Source organism: Sarcophilus harrisii, chromosome 1 (genome assembly GCF_902635505.1).
Source record: "Sarcophilus harrisii chromosome 1, mSarHar1.11, whole genome shotgun sequence".
In the NCBI taxonomy this organism is placed as follows: Eukaryota; Metazoa; Chordata; class Mammalia; order Dasyuromorphia; family Dasyuridae; genus Sarcophilus; species Sarcophilus harrisii.
This window is the reverse complement of record NC_045426.1, coordinates 363466194-363491740: the sequence shown is the minus strand read 5'-3', so window position 1 is coordinate 363491740 and position 25547 is coordinate 363466194. Positions and strand designations below refer to the sequence as shown.

At 38.4% G+C, this 25547-nt stretch overlaps 1 protein-coding gene across 3 annotated transcripts in view; it reads left to right on the top strand.

The window, feature by feature from the left end:
• Positions 1-25547, top strand: part of CTIF (cap binding complex dependent translation initiation factor) — a 476533-nt gene that overhangs the window by 406402 nt on the left and 44584 nt on the right. For all 3 annotated transcript variants that reach the window (XM_012541153.3, XM_003759532.4, XM_031945969.1), the window contains one exon: positions 9078-9233. In XM_012541153.3, the coding sequence (XP_012396607.1) occupies positions 9078-9233 (156 nt within the window). The remainder of the gene's footprint in view (positions 1-9077; positions 9234-25547) is intronic.

The window sequence follows — 25547 nt, the reverse complement described above, 5'->3', positions numbered from 1 at the left end:
GACTCAAGGTCATTTCCTATCCTGGATGATCTCTTGCTTATCAATGACTTGTATTAGATACGATACTCTAAACAAAACTTGATACTCCATATGTTGCCTGAACAGAATAGAGTCCAGTGGGATTAATTCCTCCCTAGTTTTGACCATTCTACCTCTCCGTGCAGTCTAAGATTGTATTTACTTTCTCATATGTCAGATCTCACGATTGACTCACATTGAACGTCCATTCATTCCCCTTCCACCCTTTTCCCTTTCAGAGAAGATGACATCTTTATGGGCTAGAGCAATTGAAGAATATTTCGTGAAAGATCTATTACTTCCTCTGGATCTTAAATGATGGAGTAGTTGTTCATTTTGTATTAGAGAAGCAGCAGGGATGTTGTCCCTTAGCTACATAGAGGATTCATGTTAGGGAGCAGAGAAACAATCTAAGCAGCCAGATCAATCAGTCACTCATTCAACAAGCATTTGTTGAGCATTGACAGACATTCACACCTTACAGTTCAGTTACTAGGACTTTCACTTTCCTCATCTGTGAAATAAAGACTACAACTTCAAAATATTTCTTTCATAATCTTTGAAGTATAGATGAAAGAATTTTTTTAAGTCCCAATAATACCAGCAACCAGGAATATTCTTCCTAAAAACAAAATAAAACCTATTTTTCCTAGAAGAATGGAGGATCATGGGATTGAGAGCTAAAAGGAACCTTGGCCATCATCTAGTCCAACCATGTCTTTTGTTCAGATTAGGAAAATAGGACTCAAATAGAGAAAATGACTCTGCCTTTAAGTGACAGAGATAGGATTCAAACCTTCATCCTCTGACAGTGAACAGAGTGACTAACTGAACCACTTCACTTCCACAAGCATTTATTTAAAGATCTTCTGTGTTCTAAGAACTGGAAATAAAAAGTAAAATGAAAGTTCCTCTGACTTGAGGGAGCTTGCTTATATTCTGCTAGGAATAGGAGAACAGTGTATGCACAAATCCGTAGACACAAGATGCTCTAGCAACTTGAGAGAATGAAAAAAGGCATCTTGGAGATGGCACTTCAGCTGAGCCTTGAAGGGAGTTCCAAGAGGCAGACGTGAGGAGGATGCACAGAGATGGAAAGTGGGATGTTCTGTATGGCAGCAGCAAGCCACAGAGTTTGTCTGAAACCCAGACTGCTTGAAGTAGAGTAATATGTAATTGGCCTGAAAATATAGCTTGGAGTTAGACTGTAAATGATTTTAAATGCCAAAGAGAGGAGAATGTAGTGTAATTCCAGAGGGAGCCACCAAAGCTTCTTGGTCAGAGGAGTGATCCAAGCATTATGAGAACTCCTGATTCTTTGTATGTGTCACAAAGTACATTGCATGTAGCAGACATTCAGTACCCACTTATGGACCAATTAAAACAGAGGAGCCTATCGTAAATGAGAAATCAATTTGTCCCAACCCCATTCTGTTAGAGAGAAGACTTGATATAATTGATAGAGTACAGTACATGAAGTCAAGAAGACCTGATTTCAAATCCTACCTCTGACACTTAGTAGCCATGTGATCCTGATCAAGTTACTTAACCCCATTGTACCTCAGTTTCCTCTTCTGTAAAGTGAGAAGGAAGATCAACTCAATGATTTCTTAAGGTTCCTTCCAGCTCTAAAACTATGATCCCATGAGTTCAAGGCTGGTCATTCCACAGCCCTCACTAGGGTCATATGTAGCTCTTCTGAAATTCATTTGTGGTGTTTGAAATGAAGATGAGAGAATTCAAAATTCCCAAAAGGGAAAAAAAACCCTAACAACTCAGAAATAGTATTCCTCATCAAAAACATTTTGCCTTCAAATGACAAAGTAGATGGATAAAATAAGCATCTGCCCACAATATTCAGTATGAATAAAATAGATGAAAAGATCATGATGACATGACTTAATTCTGACTTGGGCAGATGGGCCCCCATGTTTAATACATGTATCATTACTTGGCACTCTTGCGTGCTGCTTTCATTTTAATAGCATTTCCTCAGTCTCGTCAGTAATACTACCATCAATGTTAAGTTCATCATACCGTGGGTCTTTAACTGCAAAAATTTAACATTCTTTCTGTAGAGAAACCCCTCTTGATCTTTTTCATTCCTTTATCCCTATTTGTTGTCTAGGACCAGGAGGCCTTTGGAAAGAAGTGAAGATATATTTTCTTCCCCTAGGATTGGAGATGGCCACATTGTGGTCTCTGAATAGAAGACAATTCCAAAGGGGTTGGGGTTGGAGTGGTAAAATGTTCCAGGCTAGTATTTTGTTTTGTTTTTAAATCTAGAAAATGACTGGGTTTTCACGGGTGAGTTGGGGGGGGAGGGAAGGGGTGTCTGTCTAGTATGTTTAAAAATACTCAGTAGAGTACACGCTTGAAGAAACCCTTACATCTCCAGCATCCGTTTGCTGGAGCTGTGGTCATGTGCCCCAGCATGTTGTTTTTTCCTTGCCTGCGTGCAGCTGGTTTTGGCTTGGCCATGGATACCACCATGCCAGAGTTCATGTGGTTATCCAAAGCAGCAAAGAATTTCCCAGAATGCTTTGAGAAACCTGAGACATTGAATGGTTTTCAGCATTTATTGATGTGGTCCACTCCAGGAAATAGCAGTGCGTCAATAAATATTTTTAGTCAGGAAACTGGGGTTTAAATGGTAGCCTTAGGGTTTGGGGGAAAGGCACAAGGGGTTGCTGGGAGAGAGCCTACAAGTCATGAGTGCTGAGAGCCAAATACCTGGCTTGAAGAAGGCTAGCCACTGAACTGGAGCCAGGCATTGTATGCTGGCAGAAGGTACAAAGGCTTATGGAAGAATTGGAGGTAAAAGGAACAGCCAGTTTCCACTGGACAGGGCAGAGCTTCTTAGTGTAGTGCAGGGATTGGCAACCTGGGCAGGAATGCCAAAGGTAACATAGAAGAGTTGACTTTTTGTGGCATGGGGTGGGGGCAGATTGGGTGCCAACACCATGCTCTGGGTCTCCTTATAAGACCTGCCCCTGTTCACGCGTCGTTAGAGACCTTCCCCGTTTGCCAGGAGAGTCAGCTTTCCCTCCCCACCCCTGGACTTCATGAGAAAATCATCGATGCAGTCATTAAATGCTTTCAGTCCCTTGCTTCAGCAGGCAGGAGGGATATTGGACGTCCATTGATTCAGAGATCCCATTGCTCAATAAACCCAAGGAAGTCAATAACAGGGAAGAAAAGGGGTGGTACATAAAGCAAGATATTCATAGTTACACTTTTTATAGGAGCAAAGAACTAGAAACAAAGTACCCTCCAGTTAAAGAAAAGCTAAACAAATTATGATATGTGGGCATAACAAAATATTACTTTATTGTAAGAAACAAGGATCTGAAGAATTCAGAGAAACATGCAAAGATGTTTGTGAACTGGCCCAGAGTACAGTAAGCAGAACCAAGGAAAAATAGTGTAGCCTATGACCACAGCAAAGTAAAAAGGGCATAATTATAACAACCTGGAAAAGAGAAAAGAAAAATAAATCTCTCCCTGCTTTGCAGAAGTAGTAGACTATGAATGTGAAATGTTACACATGCTATTTATTAGATGTCATGATTGTGTTGATTGGTTTTGCTGGATTGCTTTTTTCCTTCTATTTTTTTTATTCTTCATTATATGGGATGACTCACTGTAAGAAAGGTTATTCATTCAGAAATGAAGGTGATGCTAAAAGCAAAAATAATAATAATAAAAATAAGATATGGGGGGAAAGGGAGGCTTTAGAGTTCATGTTTTCCTTCTAGCTTCTCTATTATGTAGGCCTGATTTTCTCTCTCTCTCTCTCTCTCTCTCTCTCAGCTGAGGCAATTGGGATTAAGTGACTTGCCCAGAGTCACACAGGTAGTTCCAACAAAAAATGATAAAAAGTGAATATCAAATTCTTATAATCCACAATCATTACAAGCTTCAAGGGCTTCCCATAAAGCAAATCAGTGAGACATCAATGAGTATTGTGTACCCCCTTTTGAACAAATGTCTTTGCCTTGGATACTGTAGGAAATCTCTTCTAATATGACTGTACATTATGCCTGTAATACAGGAAAACTGAAAATTCCTTTTCTTGAGAAAGAGAATGCAGACCATGCTGCAGCCATTCTGAATGGAATTTTGCAAGGATGAGGTATTAATAGCAATATTCCAATTTCCTGAAGAACCTAAAGTTGGGCATTAGTAATTCTGAGCTTTCTTTTCTATATAAGATGACAGGGTCATGTGACAACTAAAGCAGCTGAAAGAATGATTTAACCAGTCATCTTGTGACAGTCATTAATGACTAGATTAAAGATATCTTAAAATTGGATAATAACTAATATTTACATAGCATTTAAGATTTGCAAAGAGCTCTACATACTTTATCTCCCTTGATTTTCACAACTCTGCTAAGTATATACTATTATTATCTCCATTTAGAGATGACAAAGCTAAAATTTAGGCTATGTGACTTGCCTATAGTCATACAGGTGGGAAGCATCTAATGTATAATTTGAACTCATTTTTTCCTGATTCTAAGCCCAGCACACTCTATTCTGAGCCACCTTGCTGTTCAATCCTGTGCCTCTGTTCAGTATTAGGTGTTATTCTAATTTTTTTATTTCATTCACCTATAGTGATGTCTTACTTGTTTCAGTGTGATGGGAAAGTGGCCCTGACTACCTCGGCATCAGTGTAGCATAATATTTAACAAAGCCTATCAAGCTATAAAAGCTTCAAGTAGAGGATCAACAACAAAGTTTACATTCATTAAGTTCACAGAAACTCAATAGGGCGATGCTGGTAAATGTTTAACAACCAGATCTCTAAAAATCCATAATATGATTTAACTTTAATGTACTTTGTTAACATCTTCTCTATCACTTTCTTATGAATCAGTCAAGAAAGCAGGTTCTAATCAATGATAATTCTGATTTCCAAGATTAAAAAGGTTCATACTGGAATGTTAATAATTGGCTTTCCCAAGGTAGATTCTCAAATACACTTGAACACATCACTACAAGGCTGTCAACAGCTGATGAATTTTTTTTTTTTCAGCCACACCAACTTGTGAAACCATCTAGTAAGATACAGAATAGCTGCACTGGACAAAGGAGTGCCCACATAGCCAAAATTCAGTATTCACTCAATCTTGCTGGCTGGCTGTAGGTTGCCCACCTCCAAATACTGCCTTGTTCCCATTCCACACCTCCCAACTTGAGGTTTGTTCTCAGGAACAACTGAATCCTTTAGGCATCTATAGATGAATGCACAAAATATTTCTCTGAGCCTCATTTTCTCCATCTGTAAAGGAAGAGGTTGATCTAGACCCCAATCTTTTAATCTGTGGTTTGTGACACTCTATAGGATCTTGTGACTGAATATGGAGGTCATAAAATTATGATTTATTATCTGCAAAGGTTTGATTTGCACACTGATTTATATACCTATGAACCCGGGATTACATAAAAATTTCTTAGGCAAAAACGGGTCACAAGTGGAAAAAGTTTAAGAAGCCCCAATCTAGATGACACCTTAATCCAGCCTCTAAATCTATTACCCAATTATCCCATTTTAAATTTTCTTATACCAGACACACACCATACATTTATTCATTTCCAGGAGACTATTTTTTCCTCATATTTTCTCACTTTTATCAATACTTTGAGGTTATTTTTATTTTATTTTACTTTTTAATGTCCAGATTCTTTCTCTTCTCCACTTTCCTTTCTCTAACCCCCACTGAAAAAACAAAAAAACAAAACAAAACCCATTACGAATATGTATAGTCAAGCAAAACAATTTCCCACGTTGCCTATATCCAAAATGCAAGATGCCTAAATCTATACTCTGAGTCCATCATCTCTCTTATATATGGGCAGCATGATTCATCATGAGCTCTCCAGAATTGTAGTTGGTCATCATATTGATCAATTACTAAGTCTTCCAGAGTTGTTTGTTTTAATTATTGTTGTTGTTATAAGTTGTTTTCCTGGTTCTGCTCATTTCACTTTGCATCAGTTCATACAGTTCTTTTCAGGTTTCCATGAAACTTCACTATTTCTTTCAGCATAATAGTATTTCATTATATTTTTATAACATAACTTCTTCAGCTGTTCCCTCAATTATTTTCTGATTTCTTGCCAACACAAAAAGAGCTGATAAAAAAGTTTTGTACACATGCGTCCTTTTTCTCTTTCTTTGATTTCTTTGGGGATAAAGACCTAATAGTAATATCATTGGGTCAAATATGCACAATTTAATAAATAGTTTTAGAGACAAAATTCCCAGAATGGCTAGACCAGTTCATAATTCTACCAACCATGAATTATTGTACCAATTTTCTCCCAATCCCTCCAGAATTTAGTCATTTTCTTTTTCTGTCAATTTTGCCAATCTATTGGATGTGAGGTAGTATCTCTGAGTGGCTTTAATTTGCATTTCTCTAATCATGAGTGATTTGGTGCATTTTTTCATGACTATTGATAGCTTGAATTTCTCCTTCATATCCTTTGATCATTTATTATTTGAGGAAATTGATCATCACTTTGATCAACATCTGTTCAGTTGCTCAACTCAAACATTGTCTATTCTCCAAACACCCAAACGTCCCTCTCCGTCTGAGGCACACAGCTGTCACATTTTCAGACTCTGTTATTGTGGAAGAATATGGATGAATGGATAGATAGACAGAGATCCAGGAACTTGGGTGAAGATCCAAACAAACTAAATAAGGTGAAAACTGCCAGTAAGAGTCTAGATTGGTTACAGGGGTAGAGTCCAAGGTTCCAGGAGGAAAGTGAGAGAGATGATGACTTGAATAGAGACTACATAGCATTGAGATAGTCAGAAATTTGGAATCTGTTTATTGGGATATCAAGATAAGAGAAGTCCTTATCTCTTCACCTGAGATTACATTCTATTAGGGGTATTTAAGAACTATCACAAAGAACAAAATCATATCTGTGAATATTTGAAATCCACACAAGGGAGTGCTGAGTATCTTAGATGAAATGGTTGGAGATTGGGTAAAAGTTGTTTGCTGATTGCAACATAAACCTTGAAAGGTTAAATTACTTTCCCAGGATATCAGATATATATATATATATATATATATATATTAAATATGACATTAAATCACAAGCATAAACACAAATCACAGATATCAAAATATGTTCATCAATTGTTTTAAAATAGGCTTATTTTCTCTTTTTTGTTCCAGAACTTTACAAGGTACCATTTATCCTTGGAGCATTCCATAGCTTTAGTTTCCCCACATCAATATTTATGGGTTCTGGTTGGGAAATTTTAAACCCCAAGATGTTGTGTAACCCAATAAGTTTGGGAAATACTGCTCTAAAATAAAAGATCATAAATATGAATCCTGAAAAAATAGGAAGATTCATGTCAACAAATTCAGAGCATGTAAAATAGTATAACCAAGAGAACAGGACAGGTAGGGATATGACTCAGAATGATTCATTTTCCTAAGTCCAGATCTGGCCTTAGACCCTTATTAGCTGTGTAAACCTGGGCAAGTCACTTAACCTTGTTTGCCTCAGTTTCCTAATCTGTAAAATGAACTGGAGAAGGAAATGACAAATTACTTACATTCTTTGCCAAGAAAAACTCCGAATGGGATCACAAAGAGTCCAACAAATCTGAGACACACCAACCAAGAGGACAGTATACACAATGATTGTATTTGTAAATGAAAGCAATGCTAAAAGGCAACTAAATTCAGACTCATTACCATTATCAATCTCAATTCTGTAAAACAAATAAAATTATAAAAGTAGAACTGGAAGGGATGTTAAAGGTCATCTGGTCCAACAGCTTTATTTGATGAATTAGTGAAGGTGCTCACCTCCAAATACTGCCTTGTTCCCATTCCACACACCTCCCAACTTGAGGTTTGTTCTCAGGAACAACCCAAACCCATTAGGCATCTATAGATGAATGTACACAGAGAAATTGATTTGCTGAGCTCAAAGCAAACAGTGAGTAACAGAGCTGGGCTCTGAACTCATGCACTTCCTGACTCCAAAAGCAGCTCACCCCTGGACCAGGAGAGCCTCATACTCTCAGGAGAGAAGGTTGAGAGCTTGGTTGAAGAATATTGTATGTACCATCTCATATCTTAGCTATTTCAGTTTCATTGAATAGTTTTTGTTAGTAATTACAAATATATTCAGGTATGATTGTAGTATAAGAACACAAAAAAAGGAACCCAATACAACTTTTCAAAAAAATAGGTGACCAAGTATGGGGTTATAAGTCAGTTACTAGGGAAGCTGAAGCTGAAAGATCTCTTGAGCTGAAAGAGCTCTTGCCACAAAGAGCTAAGTGTGTCAGGTGTTCACACTAAATTCATCATCAATACATTGAGCCCCCCAAAATCAGGGAATAGTCAGAGACAGTCAGATTTGTCATGCCAATCAGTAGGGGGATAGGACCAATTAGTAACTCCAGAACTTTGAGTCTGGGGAAAATAGACCAATTTTCAAGAAAAAAATGAGTGAACCAAAAGATGAGTTATACATATTTTAGGTCATTGTCTTCTGAAGGATGGCCCTGTTCTGTGTTAATTTTTGCTACCAGGGACATTTACACTCTCCCCGACTCCGTGTCTCTCTCTCGCTCTCGCTCTGTCGCTCTCTCTAGTTCTCTCTTTGTCGCTCTCTCTCACTATCTCTGTCTCTCTTTCTCTCTCTCACTATTTCTTTGTCTCTCACTATCTCTCTGTCTCTTTCTCACCATCTCTTTGTCTCTCTCACACTATCTCTTTGTCTCTGTGTGTCTCTCATTATCTCTGTCTCTCACTATCTCTTTGTCTTTCTGTATGTGTCTCTCTCACTATCTCTCTCTGTCTCTCTCACTATCTCTCTCTGTCTCTCTCACTATCTCTCTCTCTCTCTCTCTCTCTCTCTCTCTCTCTGTCTCTCTCACTACCTCTTTGTCTCTCTTTCTCTCACAGACACACACATACACATTTTCATTTTTCATCCCTCCCTTTCTCCCTTCTTTCCCCTTCCCCAAGGATGGCTGACGCCTTGTCTCCTATCTCTTTGCAGAAAGACTTTACCATGCGGGAGGAGCTGCAACGCCAAGACGTGGAGCGCTGGTTGGGATTCATCACCTTCCTCTGTGAGGTGTTTGGCACCATGCGCAGCAGCACTGGGGAACCATTCCGTGTCCTTGTCTGTCCCATCTACACCTGCCTCAGGGAGGTAAGAGATACTGAACCGTTCTCTCCCTCACTCTCATCCTTCAGGTCTCCAAGTGACCAAGTTAAGTAGTCAGCCTTGAAACTCCCCATCTTTACTTTCTTCACAGGTGTGTGTGTGTGTGTGTTTTCTCGGAATACCAAGGGAGGTTGTGAGGTTGCCTTCTGTAGTTCTTTGGGAAGAAAAGGGTCAGAAACTATTATACTGGAATGATCTTTTCATCTATAGATTGAGGGATGGCTTCTGAGGTTCTTACAGCAGAACAAGATTTACGATGATGAACTCTTTCATGCTCTGACACTGAGATGAACCAGGTGGCCTCTTATGTTCTCATCCCATCCTGCACGGAATTCTTTATTTCTAGATAGTGATTTAGTGATTTTGGAGAAAGAAAAACTAGATTTAAGCTCTAGCTCTGACACTTTGCTGTGTTCCTGTGAGAAAATTAATCTCTCCAAGTTTAGCTGCCCTTAATTATAAGATAGGGATAATACTTGTACTATTACCCTCACAGGATGATGGTGAGAAAAATCATTTTCTAAACTTTCAAGTGTTACATAAATTTGAGTTTTTATTACCATTATGATGATGACATATAGTAATCATTATCAAAAATGTCACAGAAGTGAGAAAGAAGGCATATGATTTAGTTATTATTGGCATTTTCTTTTTTGTTCTTTTTTTAATTGCTCAAAAGTATTTTATCTTTCTAATTACATGTAAAGACAGTTTTCAGCATTCATTTCTGTAAGATTTTCTTATAAACTTTTCTTCCTCCCTCCCTTCTTTTCCCCCTCCTTAAGACAGCAGACAATCTGATATAGGTTTTATATATATATAATCATTTTAAACATATTTCCATATTAGTCATGCTGTGAAAGAAAAATCAGAACAAAAAGGAAAAACCGCTAGGAAAAAAAAAAGCAAACACACAAAAAGGTAAAAATAGTATGTTCTGATCCACATTTAATCTCCATAGTTCTCTTTCTGGATGCAAATGGCATTTTCCATCCCAAGTCTATTGGAATTGTCTTGGATCACCACATTGCTGAGAAAAGCTAAGTCTGCCATAGCTGATCATCACATAATATTGCTGTTACTGTATGTTGATGTTTTCTTGATCACTTTTTTTGGATAATAAAATCATTTGTGATTTTAATTGGAAGGGGAGGTGTATCTTCCTCTCCCTGAGATGATTTTATGTGTGTGTGTGTATGTATAGAAACACACACACACACACACACACACACACATATATATATATTTTTTAAACTTTTACTGGTCTTAACATTAATAGACATGATTTCCTCTGCTCTTTCTTTAGTATATATTTAATCTGATCCATCTGATCTTCCTGATTTTATCTTGACTTCCTCATACAGCCTATCAGAGATTGATATGTTAGGGTGCATAGTTAATGGAAATGCTGTCACTAATGGCAAAAGTAGATTATTAATTTAACATGATTGTACATGTATACCATAAATCAGATTGCTATCTTAGGGAGGGAGAAGGGAAGGGACAAAGGAAGAAAAATTTGGATTTCAAAATCTTACAAAGATGAATGTTGAAAACGATCTTGACATGTAATTGTAAAAGTAAAATACTATGAAGTGTTTTTAAAAATAGAGGGTAGCCTCCCTGTAGACTCCCTTGTTCAGATCTCCCCCCAAAGTAGATTATTGGAAAAATACAGACGGGTCTATTCCTTTTCTATCTGTTTGCTATGCTCTTGCCAGGTTGAAAAATGAGTGGGTTTTTTGTGATGCTGTAGTATTGGACATATATTGAGATATGATATAAGATATATTAATAAATGCACAGAATAACTATTCATTGGCCTCCTGATTATTAAGCAAGGTATAAAGTCAGATGTATGCACAAGGGATTCCCTGATGTTATAGAGAATATCTTGGACAAAGTCCATATGGAAAGAAATCCCTATGGTTGATGATATTCCTATCTGCAAATGGTATTGTATTTTTTCATCAAGCTTCAAAACATGACAGAGCCTTCTTAATGAGTTCTGTGATTACTCAAAAAAAAAATCAGTTGAATGGTCTTTAGATATATTGGGCCCAGAGTTATTAAGAAGGAATAAAGCAAATTGGATTGCATTTGGAAAGTTGTGCAGTGTCTTTGACAATCCCAAAGTACTTCCCAGCACAAATAATCACTTTAAAAAAAAAAAAAAAATGTGATGTTCTTTGGCAAACTGAATTTCATTATCTTTGAAGAATCAAAATTATTGGTGATTCAAAAGGCAGTGGGAAATTTTAGGATTTATAATTTATAGCATATTTCCACCAACAAGCTGGACTATTCACTGTCCCTTCATAGACAACTTGTACTTTCTGCCCCTCTGGATTTTTGTGTCTTTGCTTAGGCATAGAATGTCCTTCTACCTGTTGAAATCCTGACAGTTCTTTAGTGACCCTTGAAGTCCTATCAGGTAAGTACCTGATAGAGTTCTAAGTCTACAATCAGAAAGACCTGATTTCAGATATGGTCTCAGACACTCACTATCTGTGTGACTGTAGACAAGTACCCTGTTTGCCTCAGTTTCCTCGTCTGTAAAATGAGCTGGAGAAGGAAATAGCAAATCACTCCAGTGTCTTTGCCAAGAAAACTCAAATTAAGTCATGAAGTCAGACATGGCTGAAATGATTGAACAGCAGCCTTCTGTTGATCCTCATGTGGCACAAACTCTTGACTTTTATTCTCCTGTGTCCTTATGATTACATTTACTGATGTCCTTCCTACAATGTGGCAACCAGAATTTTATACCATCTTGTTCTTGAATTAGCCTTGTTGCACTGTCTAGCTCTTGTTGTATATAGTCTTATATTAATTTATTGTTTTATGAATGTGTCTTCTTTCCTTAATTACATCATTTACCCATCATGGGTGTGATCCATATCTCATGTTGTGGGAATACCCTGAGGAGTAAGGATCTAAGAAGCTAGCTCCATGGGGCTTTGGACTTGGAACTTGGTGGGACTAAGGCTGAGTCTTGAGTTGAACCTTCCTTCTCTCCTTGGGTAATTAGCCTAGGAAGATCACTTGCCCCTTACTCTTATTGGTCAATTCTTCCCAGATCCTAAAATGATTGATTCTCTAGAAATCTGGATAGGCAGGGTCTCAGAGCTAAAGTCCTCTCCTATGTCCCTTTGCCTGGATCAGGTATTGATGCTATCCCTGTCCTGGTCTGTATAGATGATCCCACGCATTTTTAGCAATTATACAACTTACTATCTGGACAGAACCTATTTCTTGGGTTTGGGGAACTCAGAGTAAGCTTGAGTCAAGAAAGAGAACACTAAGAAGGTTTACCAGCTCCAGCCTCTCTTGCTTCTGCTGGAGTTGGAATTCATCTTGGCAGTTCGCTACAATGGACTTTTTCATTATGAACATATTAGAGTCAGCTCAGCATAGCAGAAAGAATGAACTGGCAATCAGAAGATATGGGTTCAAATCTCAGCTAATAAACGCCTGAAGCCAGATTTGAATTCACAAAGAAGAGTCTTCTTCCAGGTGCAGTGCTGTATCCATTGAGCTATTTAGCTGCCCTTGAGGACATTTTCCCTGGAGCACACCTGCAGGAACAGGGTACCTGTCTTCAGTTAATAGGAGGACTGTCACATGGAAGAGAGATCGTTACATTTATCCCCAGAGGACAAAACCAACAGAACTAATAGAGGTAGTTGCAGAGACAAATTGACATTATTTTTAAAGAAAAACTCACTAACAATCAGAGCTGTCCAAAGATGAAATGAGTTGCCCCAAAAGATGGAGGTTTCCTTCCTCACTGGAATTCTTTAACCATATGGTGAGTGACTGCCTGTTATATCTAATATAGAGGGATTTCTCCATCAGGTACTAATTGATGTACATGTCATCTGAAGTCCCCTCCACTTTGGGGCTTCTGTGATTCTGAGAGAGACATATTGGGTAGCTGGAAGGCATAATGTTGAGTTCAATTTGGAGATGCTTTCAATGCTGAACTTGTATGTTCAGATTTGATATAGGAGGCAGTAGGGAGCCATCAATGAGTATATTTGCAGAGCAGAAGGTGGATCATGCAAGTAGAGAGGAAATAAGGTTCAAGGTTTATCTCACTGAGACATTGCCATTTTTCCTCTGAACTCCAAATGATGAGCCCTGGCTGTGTCTCCCCCAAGTTTCCTTTTTATGTCTCCTGCCCATAGTCTGCAGGAAAAAATGACAGGTGGCTTTCCTGTGATGAGACCCAGCTGAGGGGATGAAAGAGCCTATGTCAGCTGCTCAATTATATGGTCCCTGACACTGCATCTTCCCAGCCAGCCTGTTTATTCCAAGTGATGTGAAATCAGGTAGGACTGGCCCAGTCCTCCCAAATTTGGGACATGCTGAGTGATGGGATCATCTCTGGTAATGAAAAGAGACTTGTGTTGATCCATTCTTGGCGAGAACTGAAGGTCTGGGCTTCAGGGACACTGCCCAGCCAATAGGCTGGAAAGTGAAGATTGCCTTGGGAGTTCTTGATGAGGGAGGATGGACTAGGGGCTGTTCATGACTGAGTTTTGCCTACATTTGTTTTACAGAAGGTTTTCCCTTTTGGGGAAGTGAGACAGTGAAACAGGATCTGTTTTGTTTTTAATTACATTGGTAACAACAGAAAAAAAAAAGTATAAAGAAAATAGAAGTCAGCATCTAAAGTGAGAAACTGAGACAAGTACCCTCAATAAAGGGAGAAACTGAGGTAAGGTAAATAGAACTTTAAGAAAGATTACTAGGTCTGAGCATTAGAAGATGTGGGTTAGAATACTCTCTGCCACTTAATTGTGTCATTTTTCCCTTTTCAGAGCCTCAGTTTCTGTATCTGAAACATGGCAAAGAGAGTAGAGAAGGGGAGGGGAAGAGGGTAGCTTAAGTGATCTCTTCCAGCTCTGAATAATTTGCGATGATACTCTGGTCATTTAGCTTTTTGCCAGCAGTGACCCTGAGATGGATCCAGCCTGCAGTGGTTCTATCAGTTGCTGAACCTGTTGGTTTAAACTGCTCCTTAAACAGATTTTCTGTCATGTTCCCTGAGGGATATTTCTATTCTCAGTTAGTTATACTTGAACATAACCAAATCTCACTAAATCAAACTACTTGAAAAGAAAATATGAGTCTGTGATAATTGAATTATAAACTTCTGGTGTTTTATAGCCAGAAGGGTCTTTAGGGAAATCCTAATTCAACTCCCAATTTTTGAATAAACTGAGACTCTGATAGGTTAGTTCACTTGCCCGAGATCCTATATCTAAACAGTGGCAAAGCTGAGACCAGAATCCATGATTCCTAATTCTCACACCAATACTCTTTTTCCTAGGCTTTGGAGAAAATACAGCTCTATTTTGGACCCAGAGACAAGTGATTTACAAAGTTTTATAAATCTGGGGTTCTGCTTTAGTGAATAAATAAGAACCACTTGCAATTATTAGTCCGTTCATTATTTGAAAATACAAAGAATTACTGCTAAAGTGGTTTTTAAAGTACTCAAAAATGATTGGCTATCTTAAATAGACTAAAAGCTAGCTTCCCAGCAACCAGATTCACACTATTCATTTGCTTGGCAAATTCTTTTTTCATCCAGAGTGCAAAGGTCAACTTCAGATGGACATAGCTTAACTCTCATGAATTCTAAATTAGTAGGATCTGAATTAAGGGTCATCTCTCAATCCCAGCCTGGCCCCCTATGACCAGCCTTCTAATTCTCATCTAGTCTGACACACCCTGCTCTCAATGGCTGACCTTGCTCCCTTCATTTCCTCTTCTCACTCATGATTGCATTATTCTTTCATGTTAGTTCTTCTGGGAGGCTCCTTTAGGATTTGGACAGAGTACTTTTCCCTCTTCCCCATTCTTGAGCACATTTGTTGAAAATCTGGCTGGCTAAGGAAAAGTTGAAGTGTCTTTGTACTTTCCCCCATCACTTTCCTTCTCTTCTCTTTCAATCGCCCTTTTTTTCCCCTCTACCTCTTCACCCAATTTTCCTTTTCCTCTCATCTCTACACCCATTTCCTCCTAATATGACAATCTCTTCTCTCTCTGCTCTTCTTCTCATAGCCTAAGTATTCCTCAAAATCTCTCTGCCTCATTGAAAGATTTGGTTATCACAACCAAAGAACAGGGACAGAGTGAATGAGAAAAAGGGGGCTGGAAAATTCTGCTTGATATCCAAAACATCTCTCACTTAGGTTATGTATAACCCTTCCCCAGCAGAACTTTCTTTTCAGCACTTCTCTCATCTCCTTTTCTTTCCTCTGTCTTTTATCCTCTCCTTTCTTCTCTCTGCTCTTCTCCTTTCCTCTCCCATCTTCTCCCTTCTTCTCCTTCCTGGCCCTTCCTCTCTTCTTCTTTCCTATCCTCTCCTCTTCTCTTTCCAGAAAGTCCACTAGCACCTCCATCCCTCCATCAGGCTTCCAAGAAAATGCATGTGATGGAACAGTTCCATTGCAGGCGGGGTTGGGGGCCCACCTAAGAAGAACTGGGTGGGCTCATCAGAGAATAGTGAATACTTCTGGCTAATGAGAAGGATAACACAGAGGTCAGGCAGGCAGAGTCTCTCAGGAAGGGAAATTGCTCCTTGCAACAATGAGCGAGCCACGTTTTTTTCCCTTTGGCTTGCACTCAGTCCAATTGCCGGCATTGTTTTGGCTCTAGGGGAAATCTGACCTTGGGAAAGGGTAAAATATAGTGGGTGTGGGTGGGGATCCTCTGGTATTTCACTGGGCAGAAAGATGAGTCAGGAGCATATTTTAGACGGACTTTTCCAGGGATGCGTTTGCATTCTCAGAACTTTTTCTCTCTGTGCTCCCTCTTGTTATATGGCTGCTCTTCCTCAGGGATATGGACCCAGGACCATTGTTCACCTTCTCATTTTCAGTCCATCTGATGCTACCTTTAGTTTCAAGATAGAGACACTGAGATATTGGCAGCTTGAGAGACGTCCCCCAAAGCAGAGATTGAGCCAGACAAAGTCTGACTCTCCCACTTCTTTCTTCTTCCTTGCCAGACCACACTTCCTCCCTAAAGGACTAAGTAAGATCCCACTGGGCTGCTCCTTTGCCAGCTTAGAATGTACTACTCTGGGACTTTTGTTGCTTATAAAATAATCAGCAAAAGCATGGAAAGTCAAGGTGGTATTGGCTCAGATGTCTCCTGATGGCTTATCTACAGAATAACGTCTGGAGACCTGCCTGACATTCAAAGTCTCCTCTATAAATGGGGTCCGTGGATAGATTTCAGAAGGTTCATGAAATAGAATGGAGGAAGTTAGGCTAACTGAAATTTAGCATTTCCTTCAATTATGAATTTTATAAAACCCAAAACGTTACTCTGATAGAAGGTCCTCAGGCTTTACCATATTCCCAAAGTGTTCATTGACACAGACATACACAAAAAAGCCCAAGTACGCATAATTAAGGCTACCCTATCTTTCCACTGTAATTCCTGCTACTCTACAATGGTCACTGATAGCTTGTCCTTCTCCCCCTTTTATATTCCAATCTGCAAGCTTTGATTTGCATTACCCTCCTTGGTCCTCATCTTTCTGTCTACCTGTTTCTTTAAAACTAAGTCATTTAGGAAACCTCTTTTGACTACCCCAGTGTTCAGTAATCTTTTCCTCTAAGTTCCTAAAATCACTTTTTGGGAGGGATATTAAGTCATCTGTCATTTAATCATCTCTTTATACAGGAGTTGCTGTCAACTAAAATATGTACCCAAAGAACTTTGCAAATGTTAAAGCATTAAGTAACTGGCAATCCCTGTTGTTGTTTAGAACAATTTATTTCATTTTATTTTTATTTTAACATTTTGTTATCAAGTATCAACTTTATTCCTTGTCTTCCTAAGACTTAAGTTCCTTCACAAGAAGGACCAAGGTTACTTCATCTATCCCTTTTATTTACAATCAAGTAAACACCAACAAGGATAGGATTGTTGTATTTGAAAAGAAGTTTAATATCATTATTCTAATCATTTTAAGGAAAAGTCCATTTATTCCTATACTCTCTACTGCTTTTAATAGGAATGGATATTGGATTTTATCAAATGCTTTTTTTTTTTTTTGCATCTATTGAGATGATCATATGATTTCTGTCAGTTTGGTTATTGATATAGTCAGGTATGCTAATAGTTTTCCTAATATTGAACCAGCCCTGTTAATGTCATTATTCTGCTGAAATATTTCATTATGCTGTCAAAAGACAAATAAGCATAAAATGGAATCACTTCTTTCAAAAAACTTACAGTCTAATGGGGGATGCAAGAGGAAACTGAAGTAATAGGGAACATTGACTGAGAAATCAACATCTAGGTTACATGATACAGACTAGAAGTATTGATGAGAAGTTAGAGAAGAGAAAGATCAGTGTAGCTTGAGAAAGTCAGTACTTTTTGGAGGAGAGGAGATGGTATATTAGATCTTGAAGGATTGATTGGAATAGGAAAAGTGGGAAAGAGAGGAGCACATTGCAGGAGAGGGAAATGATATAAGTATGATACAAAGGAAGAAAAAAATAAAATAAACCATTATTAAAATTTGTCAAAATAAAAACTTTTAGATAAGTGTCAGAAACAAAATCATAGAAAAAAATTACAAAGGACGAAATGACTGTGGTTTGTCTATGGGATATTAGGAAGACTGGCCTGACTAGAACAGAAAGAATTGCTTGAGATAAAATTAAGTAGGACCTTTAAACCACCTAGACAAAGGAATTTCAATTTGATACAGTAAGAAGTAGGGAACTAATGAAGGCAAAAGAGTTAAAGGATGATCGAATAAATCAAATCAACTTCCTCCCACTTAAAGTGACAAATTGCTAGATCCTATACCCTTTGTCAAATGAAAATAGTCAGCAGATTGTATGAATATGGGCTGGACATCAGTCAATCAGGAAGATTTTTGGATTGCTTGAGTATCTTGGCCTTGCCCTGTGAGCTCATTTGGAAAGGGGGATTTGGGTGTCTAGAAACAGAAAGGAGAGAAGCCAGGAGATACAGTAAATAGGTGGAGAGCACATCTTCCTGAGTTCAAATATTACTGCATGTGTGACTCTGGGGACACCACTTCACCCAATTTGCCTCAGTTTCCTCAACTGTAAAATGAGCTGGAGAAGGAAATGGCAAACCACTCCAGTATCTCTGCCAAGAAAACCCCAAATGGGGTCACAAAGAATTGGACAACAAAAACAAAAAGAAGAGAGAATCAAACCCCTAAGAAGAAGGTGATGGGGGAGGGGGGAGTAGAAGGGAAAACTGATCTAATACTTTTACCCCCTTGAATTAGAGAGGGTTGGAAATATGGACATTTCACCACAACCTAACAGCATCCCTTGAACAGCTAATAGAAGTTCCTGTATTAGGAACCAAGGATAGACTGGACCAAATGAGGAAAGAAGGAATCAAAGCTTTCAAGGACCCCAGCAGGAAAACTACACTGTAGCTAAGGGGAATATTTTGCACTCTCAAGCAAAAAGACTTCTAGATGCTGTAGGTTTCCTCCTTTGCCACATATGCCCTAAACCTGAGGGCATTCTCCTCTGGACTCTATATATTTGAAGGAGAATGTTACATATTTGGGGTATCATTTTGCATACTACCATGGTAAAACCTATTTCAAAAAGTTAATTGTATCTAGCTGACTAATTGATATCAACCAATTATAATGGAAAGAAGCACCCATGGGGACTCACATGCTCCCCAGCCATCAGGACTACCACAGAATCTCAAAGGGAGATGTGGTAGCTGCCCTCTGGGGATACAACCTTCCAATCAGTGCCAGTGAGAGTTAGGAGAGTATTTCTAGAACACATGCTACAAAGGCTTTTGAACAAGGTAGTACCTATAGTGAAAGTGGTTTTTTGGACAATTAACCTGACAATAATATATAACATGCATCTAAGAGAAGACTGAAGCAGGGGAGCTAGCCAGGAGGCTGTTGTAGTCATTAAAGCATGGAAAAGAGGAACTATTCCTTTTTTTCCAGACCAGAAAAGAGTCATTTAAACAATTTGTCTTTTCTCATGTATTGGGGAAGAGTGAGGGCAGAAAACTGGACCAAGCAGAATCAAGACTTAAGAAGAGTGGACTAATCATTGCACATCCATTCAATTAACACCCAAATTGAATCTTTAATATGGGCAAAGATCTGTGGTCCAGTCTGTACTATAAAGGGGCTTAGACTCCAGTAAGGTGCACACATCAAGTACATGTTAGAATTACAGGGGCAGTTAATGTCAAAAACAAGTGTCTCATTATGGACCCCAAAATATTGCAGTTAAAATGCCGTTATTTAAAACATCATTGAAAAAATAAGATAGTAACCTGACATTTTCTGAATAGTAATGATGATGCTTTCATATGCCTTCATTTCTTCTTCCTTCTAGTCTTTTCCTGAACATTGACTCCCAGGGAACAAAATCCAGTTCTTTATATACTTCCCTCTCCTACCCACCCAAATGAGAAACACTTTGTAAATGATTGATCAGTCAGTGAATCACCACCACCACCAGCAACTAAAAGAAATTAGCTATGTATACCCTCACAGATCTGGACCAGTTCAGACTAAGACTAGGCCAAATTAAAAGGAATTATGAATTATGGAACTTTGTACAAAGAAATTATGGTTTATTACTTTTTCAGGTATATGTTATAATCCAACTAACTACTAATTGTTTCCAAATAGAGGTCCGTGGGTCCTGTTCTAATAGGCTAAGCCTTATCTAGAATTAGTAGCTTCTGCCTTTTTCAGTATTTAAATAATTCAGACTATTCTCAAAGCAGGTACTCTAAATTGCAGTCCACCCCATGCTGTTTCATCTCACATGATTCTTGCCAATGTCCTTCCATAAATTTTTCCATAGTGGATCTACCCAATGTGCTTCAGACCCTCCTTTTGGTCTTTTATTATATTATGTATACCAGTGAAATAGCTGGGCTGCTCATCTATCATCCTTCACTCTCTATATGACCAGCCTACCTCCTTTTCTAATCACGTATCCTGATGTCATTTCCTTATGTAACATTTTGCACACAAGTCAGCATTGACATGTGTCAGTATAAGTCATCTTATATTCACTCTCTGCATTGTAACTTTAGGTAACCCACAGTTTGGATCCTTTGAATGCTAGTTAAAAATAAATTTTTAAAAATAATCTATGTTTTTTCATATCACTGAGAGAAGATCAGTAATAAGGAGATGGATTTTTGTATCAGGAAGAGGCTTGTAATAATTAAAACCTCCACATAATTTCCCAGATGTAATCCAGCCTGCCTTCTCACTATTCAAATGTGAGTTCACTTATTGTCTCTCTGCAGTACTCATTCAAGATATATGTGCAATAATATACTAAGCCTACCTGGCTAGTTCATGTCATGATCTAGGTCAGGGGTCCTCAAACTACGGCCATGGGCCAGATGCAGCAGCTGAGGATGTTTATCCCCCTCACCCAGGGCTATGAAGTTTCTTTATTTAAAGGCCCACAAAACAAAGTTTTGTTTTTACTACAGTCTGGCCCTCCAACAATCTGAGGGACAGTGAACTGGCCCCCTATTTAAAAAGTTTGGGGACCCCTGGTATAGGTAATGGGGACTCTTCCACTCAGCCTTTTCTGTGCTTAGCATCCATCTCTCCCTCAAATTCTTGCAACCCACCATTATCCCTTTGTGGAGGCTTTTCCCCTTATTCTCAGAATGTGTATCCCATTTAGTGTTAGTTTTTACTCATTCCAGGAATTACCTTGTATTTATGTATGTGCACATTTTATCTCCCATTAGAATATTAACTCCTTGAGGGCAAAAATTGTTTTGTTTTTACCTTTGTATCCTCAGGACCTAACATGGTACCTTGCAAGGAAGAAGTATTTAACGATTGTTGATTAAATTTAATTGGGTGATGTTAAATGATCTCTTCTGAGTTGCCCTAGATTGCCCTGAGTAGGCCCTGAAGATTTTTTTAGGGTTTGATGCAAAGAGTACAGTGTCATCCCAAAACAAGAGCGTCTAGGAAACCAAACCATCTTTCAAAAATCCATCTTCCACGGGACATTTCACAGGTTCTCCCACGTAACAGTTACTCACAGTCATCTGTGTGTCTGAATTGTGGCCCACCATGTTAATCAATTGCAAAAGCCTCCTGGGACCCTTTTATTCTGGTAATAAAATGTTAAAGAGTCCAAATGTCAGGATTCTGCTGTTGTTGATGATGAGAATAGATCATTATAGGAATGCTGACAAATCTCCATTTTCCCATCTGTGTATAGCTTTTGTTTAGTAGAAAACACACTATACTTGGAGCCTGGGACTTGAAGTCCAGAGCCAGAATCTGAGCTCTACTACCTATTAGTTATATCACATTATTTAATATCCTTGAGCCTCAGTTTTCCTCATCTGTAAAAGAAGAGTAATAGCACTTTTTGGACTGCCTACTTCACAGGATTGTTTTGAGAAAAGTGCTCTAGAAGACCCTAAAGTGATGTATAACTGTTCTTCTCTTGCTCTTTCTCCTCACAAGTTCATCTCAGAATGCTCTTAAATAGAATGGTGGTTACTAAAATGGTACATAAGGATCCTGCTGATCACATTTTTTTTATTATAGCTTTTTATTTACAAGCTATATGCATATGTAATTTTTCAGTATTGACAGTTACAATCCTTTTGTTCCAGCTTTTTCCCTCCTTTCCCCCCAACCCCTTCCCACAGATGGCAGGTTGACCAATACATGTTAAATATGTTAAAGTATAAGTTAAATACAATATATGTATACATGTCCAAACAGTTAATTTGCTGTATAAAAATAATTGGACTTTAAAATAGTGTACAATTAGCCTGTGAAGAAAATCCAAAATGCAGGCAGACAAAAATATAGGGATTGGGAATTTTATGTGGTGGTTCATAGTCATCTCCCAGAGTTCTTTTGCTGGGTGTAGCTGATTCAATTCATTACTGCTCTATTGGAACTGATTTGATTCATCTCATTGTTGAAGAAGGCCACGTCCATCAGAATTGATCATCATATTAGTATTGTTGTTGAAGTATATAATGATCTCCTGGTCCTGCTCATTTCACTCAGCATCAGTTCTTGTAAGTCTCTCCAGGCATTTCAGAAATCATCCTGCTGGTCATATCTTACCTGCTGGTCACATATTGACCTAGAAAACCATATACCAATATTATCTGTATTCAGTTGTATTTTACTTATTTTATTAACTATTTCCTAATTCCATTTTAATCTGGTTTGGGCTACACTCGAAAGCAAAAATAATATTGGTTAGACTTCATATCAGGCTTTCTGTAAACTTATTTTCTCCTCCACTGCTTTCTTTTTTTGTTTGGTATTTTTAAAAATTATTTTGTTTTTCTTTTGTGCTTTTCATTGTGAGGAGATTTGGGGGGAAGGGAGGCAATCAGGGTTAAGTGACTTGCCCTGAGTCACAAAGCTAGTGTCAAGTGTTTGAGGTCACATTTGAACCCAGGGCCAGTGTTCTATCTACTGTACTACCTAGCTGTCCCTCTGAGATATTCTGCTTGTAATCTCCTGCCTTCATCTCCAGTATGTTTTACAAATGAGTTTATCCTGATAACCCATGTTGTTGTCATTGACTTCCATAACTCTCTTACCTGGCAAGGAGATGTGAGAAGCAAGGTGAGGTGATTTCTAAGCTCTTCAGGCCTCTATGCTATGGATTGTTGTGGATGTTTAGCCAGTCGATCATGTCCTACTCTTTGTGACCCTGTGGACCATACTTTCAATGGAGTTTTCTTGGGAAAGATCCCAGAGTGGTTTGCCATTTCCTTCTCTATTGGATTAAGGCAAACAAGTTAAATGACCAAGCCAGAGTCACCCAGCCAGTAAATGTCTGAGACCGGATTTTAACTTAAATTCCTAACTCCAGGCCCAGCATTTTGTCCAATAAAGCATCTGGCTGCTCCCATGTGATGCGTCTCTTTTTTATATTATTTAATTTCTTTAAGAAACAGCCCTAGTCAAAGGCAGTGTCTTTATCACCAGTCCCAGAATTAACAGCTTGTTTGAGTACATCTAGTTGGAGCTGCTGTAATTGGATATAGTGTCTTCTCAGCTCACTCCTGATTTAGGGCTGACTTTGACCTTTGCTCTGGTCAGTGATCTGACTGCTTACCGACAGAAACAATTCACACACCAATAACCAATCACTCCCTATCTGTCAAGGTAGTTATTTTGACTTTTTATAATGTTCACCTCAGAAAAGTAAGAATTTAAATGTGACCCATGATGGTATGAAGGCAGCCTGAATTGGCGTCAGTATTAACAATAGAGCCCAATCTCTGGCAAGATCTTCCCAACTGCTGGGGCCTTTTCAGGGCTGGGCATCCACCTTTGGCATCTACCTGGCACTCAGTTTTTACCTCTGGCTCTAAGAATTGTAGTATTTGCAGCAGCCACATCCCAGTAAACTATGTTGGCAGATGTGCTAAGTCAGGTTGAATATAACTGACAGGCCCCAAACCCTTCACTGAGTTAGGGGTTGCCTACCTCAATCATGTGTAGATCTCCCCCAGAAGAATAGGCAGATGAGAACAATCTGTTCCAAAGGCCATAAAGGCAGCCAAAGTAGGTACTGTGGGACACTTCAAGATCATCTGCTGCATCGCAGGCCATCATTAGTCATTTTGACTTTTGTCCTGCCACTAGACTTGGATGACTCTGGAAGAGAGCATAAGGTTGATGATTTTGTGCAATTCTGTGTCATTTAAATACACAAATCTAGATATCACCCCTTGATGTCAAAAGTGAAGGATGAACCGCAATAGCTGCAAAGATTTCAGATACAGGGCTGATGACAGACTGTCAGCTATTTATTTGAAGTCCAACCTAGATTAGTTCTGAGATGTTAGTGGGTTATCCACTAGGGCAAAACTTCTTAAACTGAGTTGTGGCCCCATATGGGATTTTGTAACTGAATGTTGCGGTCACAAAATAATGATTTATTATCAGTAAAGGTTTGCTATGTGTATGTATGTATGTATGTGTGTATATATATATATATATATATATATATATATATATATATATATATATATATTTCATATACCTATATGCCCAGAGTTGCATAAAAATTTCTCTGGCCAAAAGGGATTGTAAGTGGAAAAAGTTTAAGAAACTCTGCTCTAGGGATTGAAGTATTTGTCCTTGCCATCTCATTTAATTACATACAGTTGTATAATGTGGTAAAGTCCTTAAAAAGAGTTTCTTCTCTTAAATTGATTACACAAACCATCTGTCGTTTCTCCCCAAGCTACCCCCCAGCAAATAATTTGATAAATCTTTTGTTTTAGAAAATGCAGAGGTCATCTTTGGCTCAGCCCTTGTTCATACTATCACAGTGACTGAATTAATAGGGTCCAAATTAATGATATTTTAGTGTTATGATCATTACAAAAGCCCTTCTCTCCAAATATCCCAAATCATCTAAAAAGCTTCTCCAAAGAAAACGTTAAGTGATGTTGAATTTTTTTTCTTTTTCTTTTTGAGGGGAGAGAGTAGTATTCTTAGATAAATCCTTTCTGAGATGTTTATGTTGCAACTTTAAATTTTTAAATTTTCAAGCTCAGGAAGAGGTTTTATATTTTGTTTAAAAACTTTTTTTCTTTTATACTTGTTTACAATTAGAGTATGCTCCCCACATGGGAGGCTTTTCTATGAAGTATCATCAAACATAGCTAGAAATGGTAATCACTAATTGGTATTTAATGATCCCTGCTGGCCACATATTGACTTAGAAAACCACATATTAACATTGTCTATGTTTAATTGTATTTTATTTATTTTGTTAAATATTTCCCAATTTCATTTGAACTTGATTTGGACTGCACTCAGGAGCAGCCAGTGTGTTTGACATCTCTGGTCTTAACCAACTAGTTCTTTAAGCCCTAGGAATCAAGGGATTCAGGAAGTGGAGGGGCCAGAAGGTGAACAGCACAGGTGCTTCTATTCACAGTATATTCACACCACAGCTGTCGCTGATGCAGGAGCAGCTGACAAGGCTCCCCTTGTCAGTTAATCGTGCCAGCATTTCCACTACAGTGTTTAGGAGTGCCAGGAACTAGAGAAGCTGCTAGTACATCAGAGGTTTGATGAATGTAGGAATCAGCCTTGATAGTGGGAGAGCTCGGCAGTTCTAGAGCTTTTATTTAATGAGTCAGTGGGCATTGTGGTGAGAGGTGCAGAAATATTAGTATTGGGTTATTTCTCTTCATGTCATCATCATGGTCTATGGAGAAAGTTCAGATTTGTGGCTTATATGT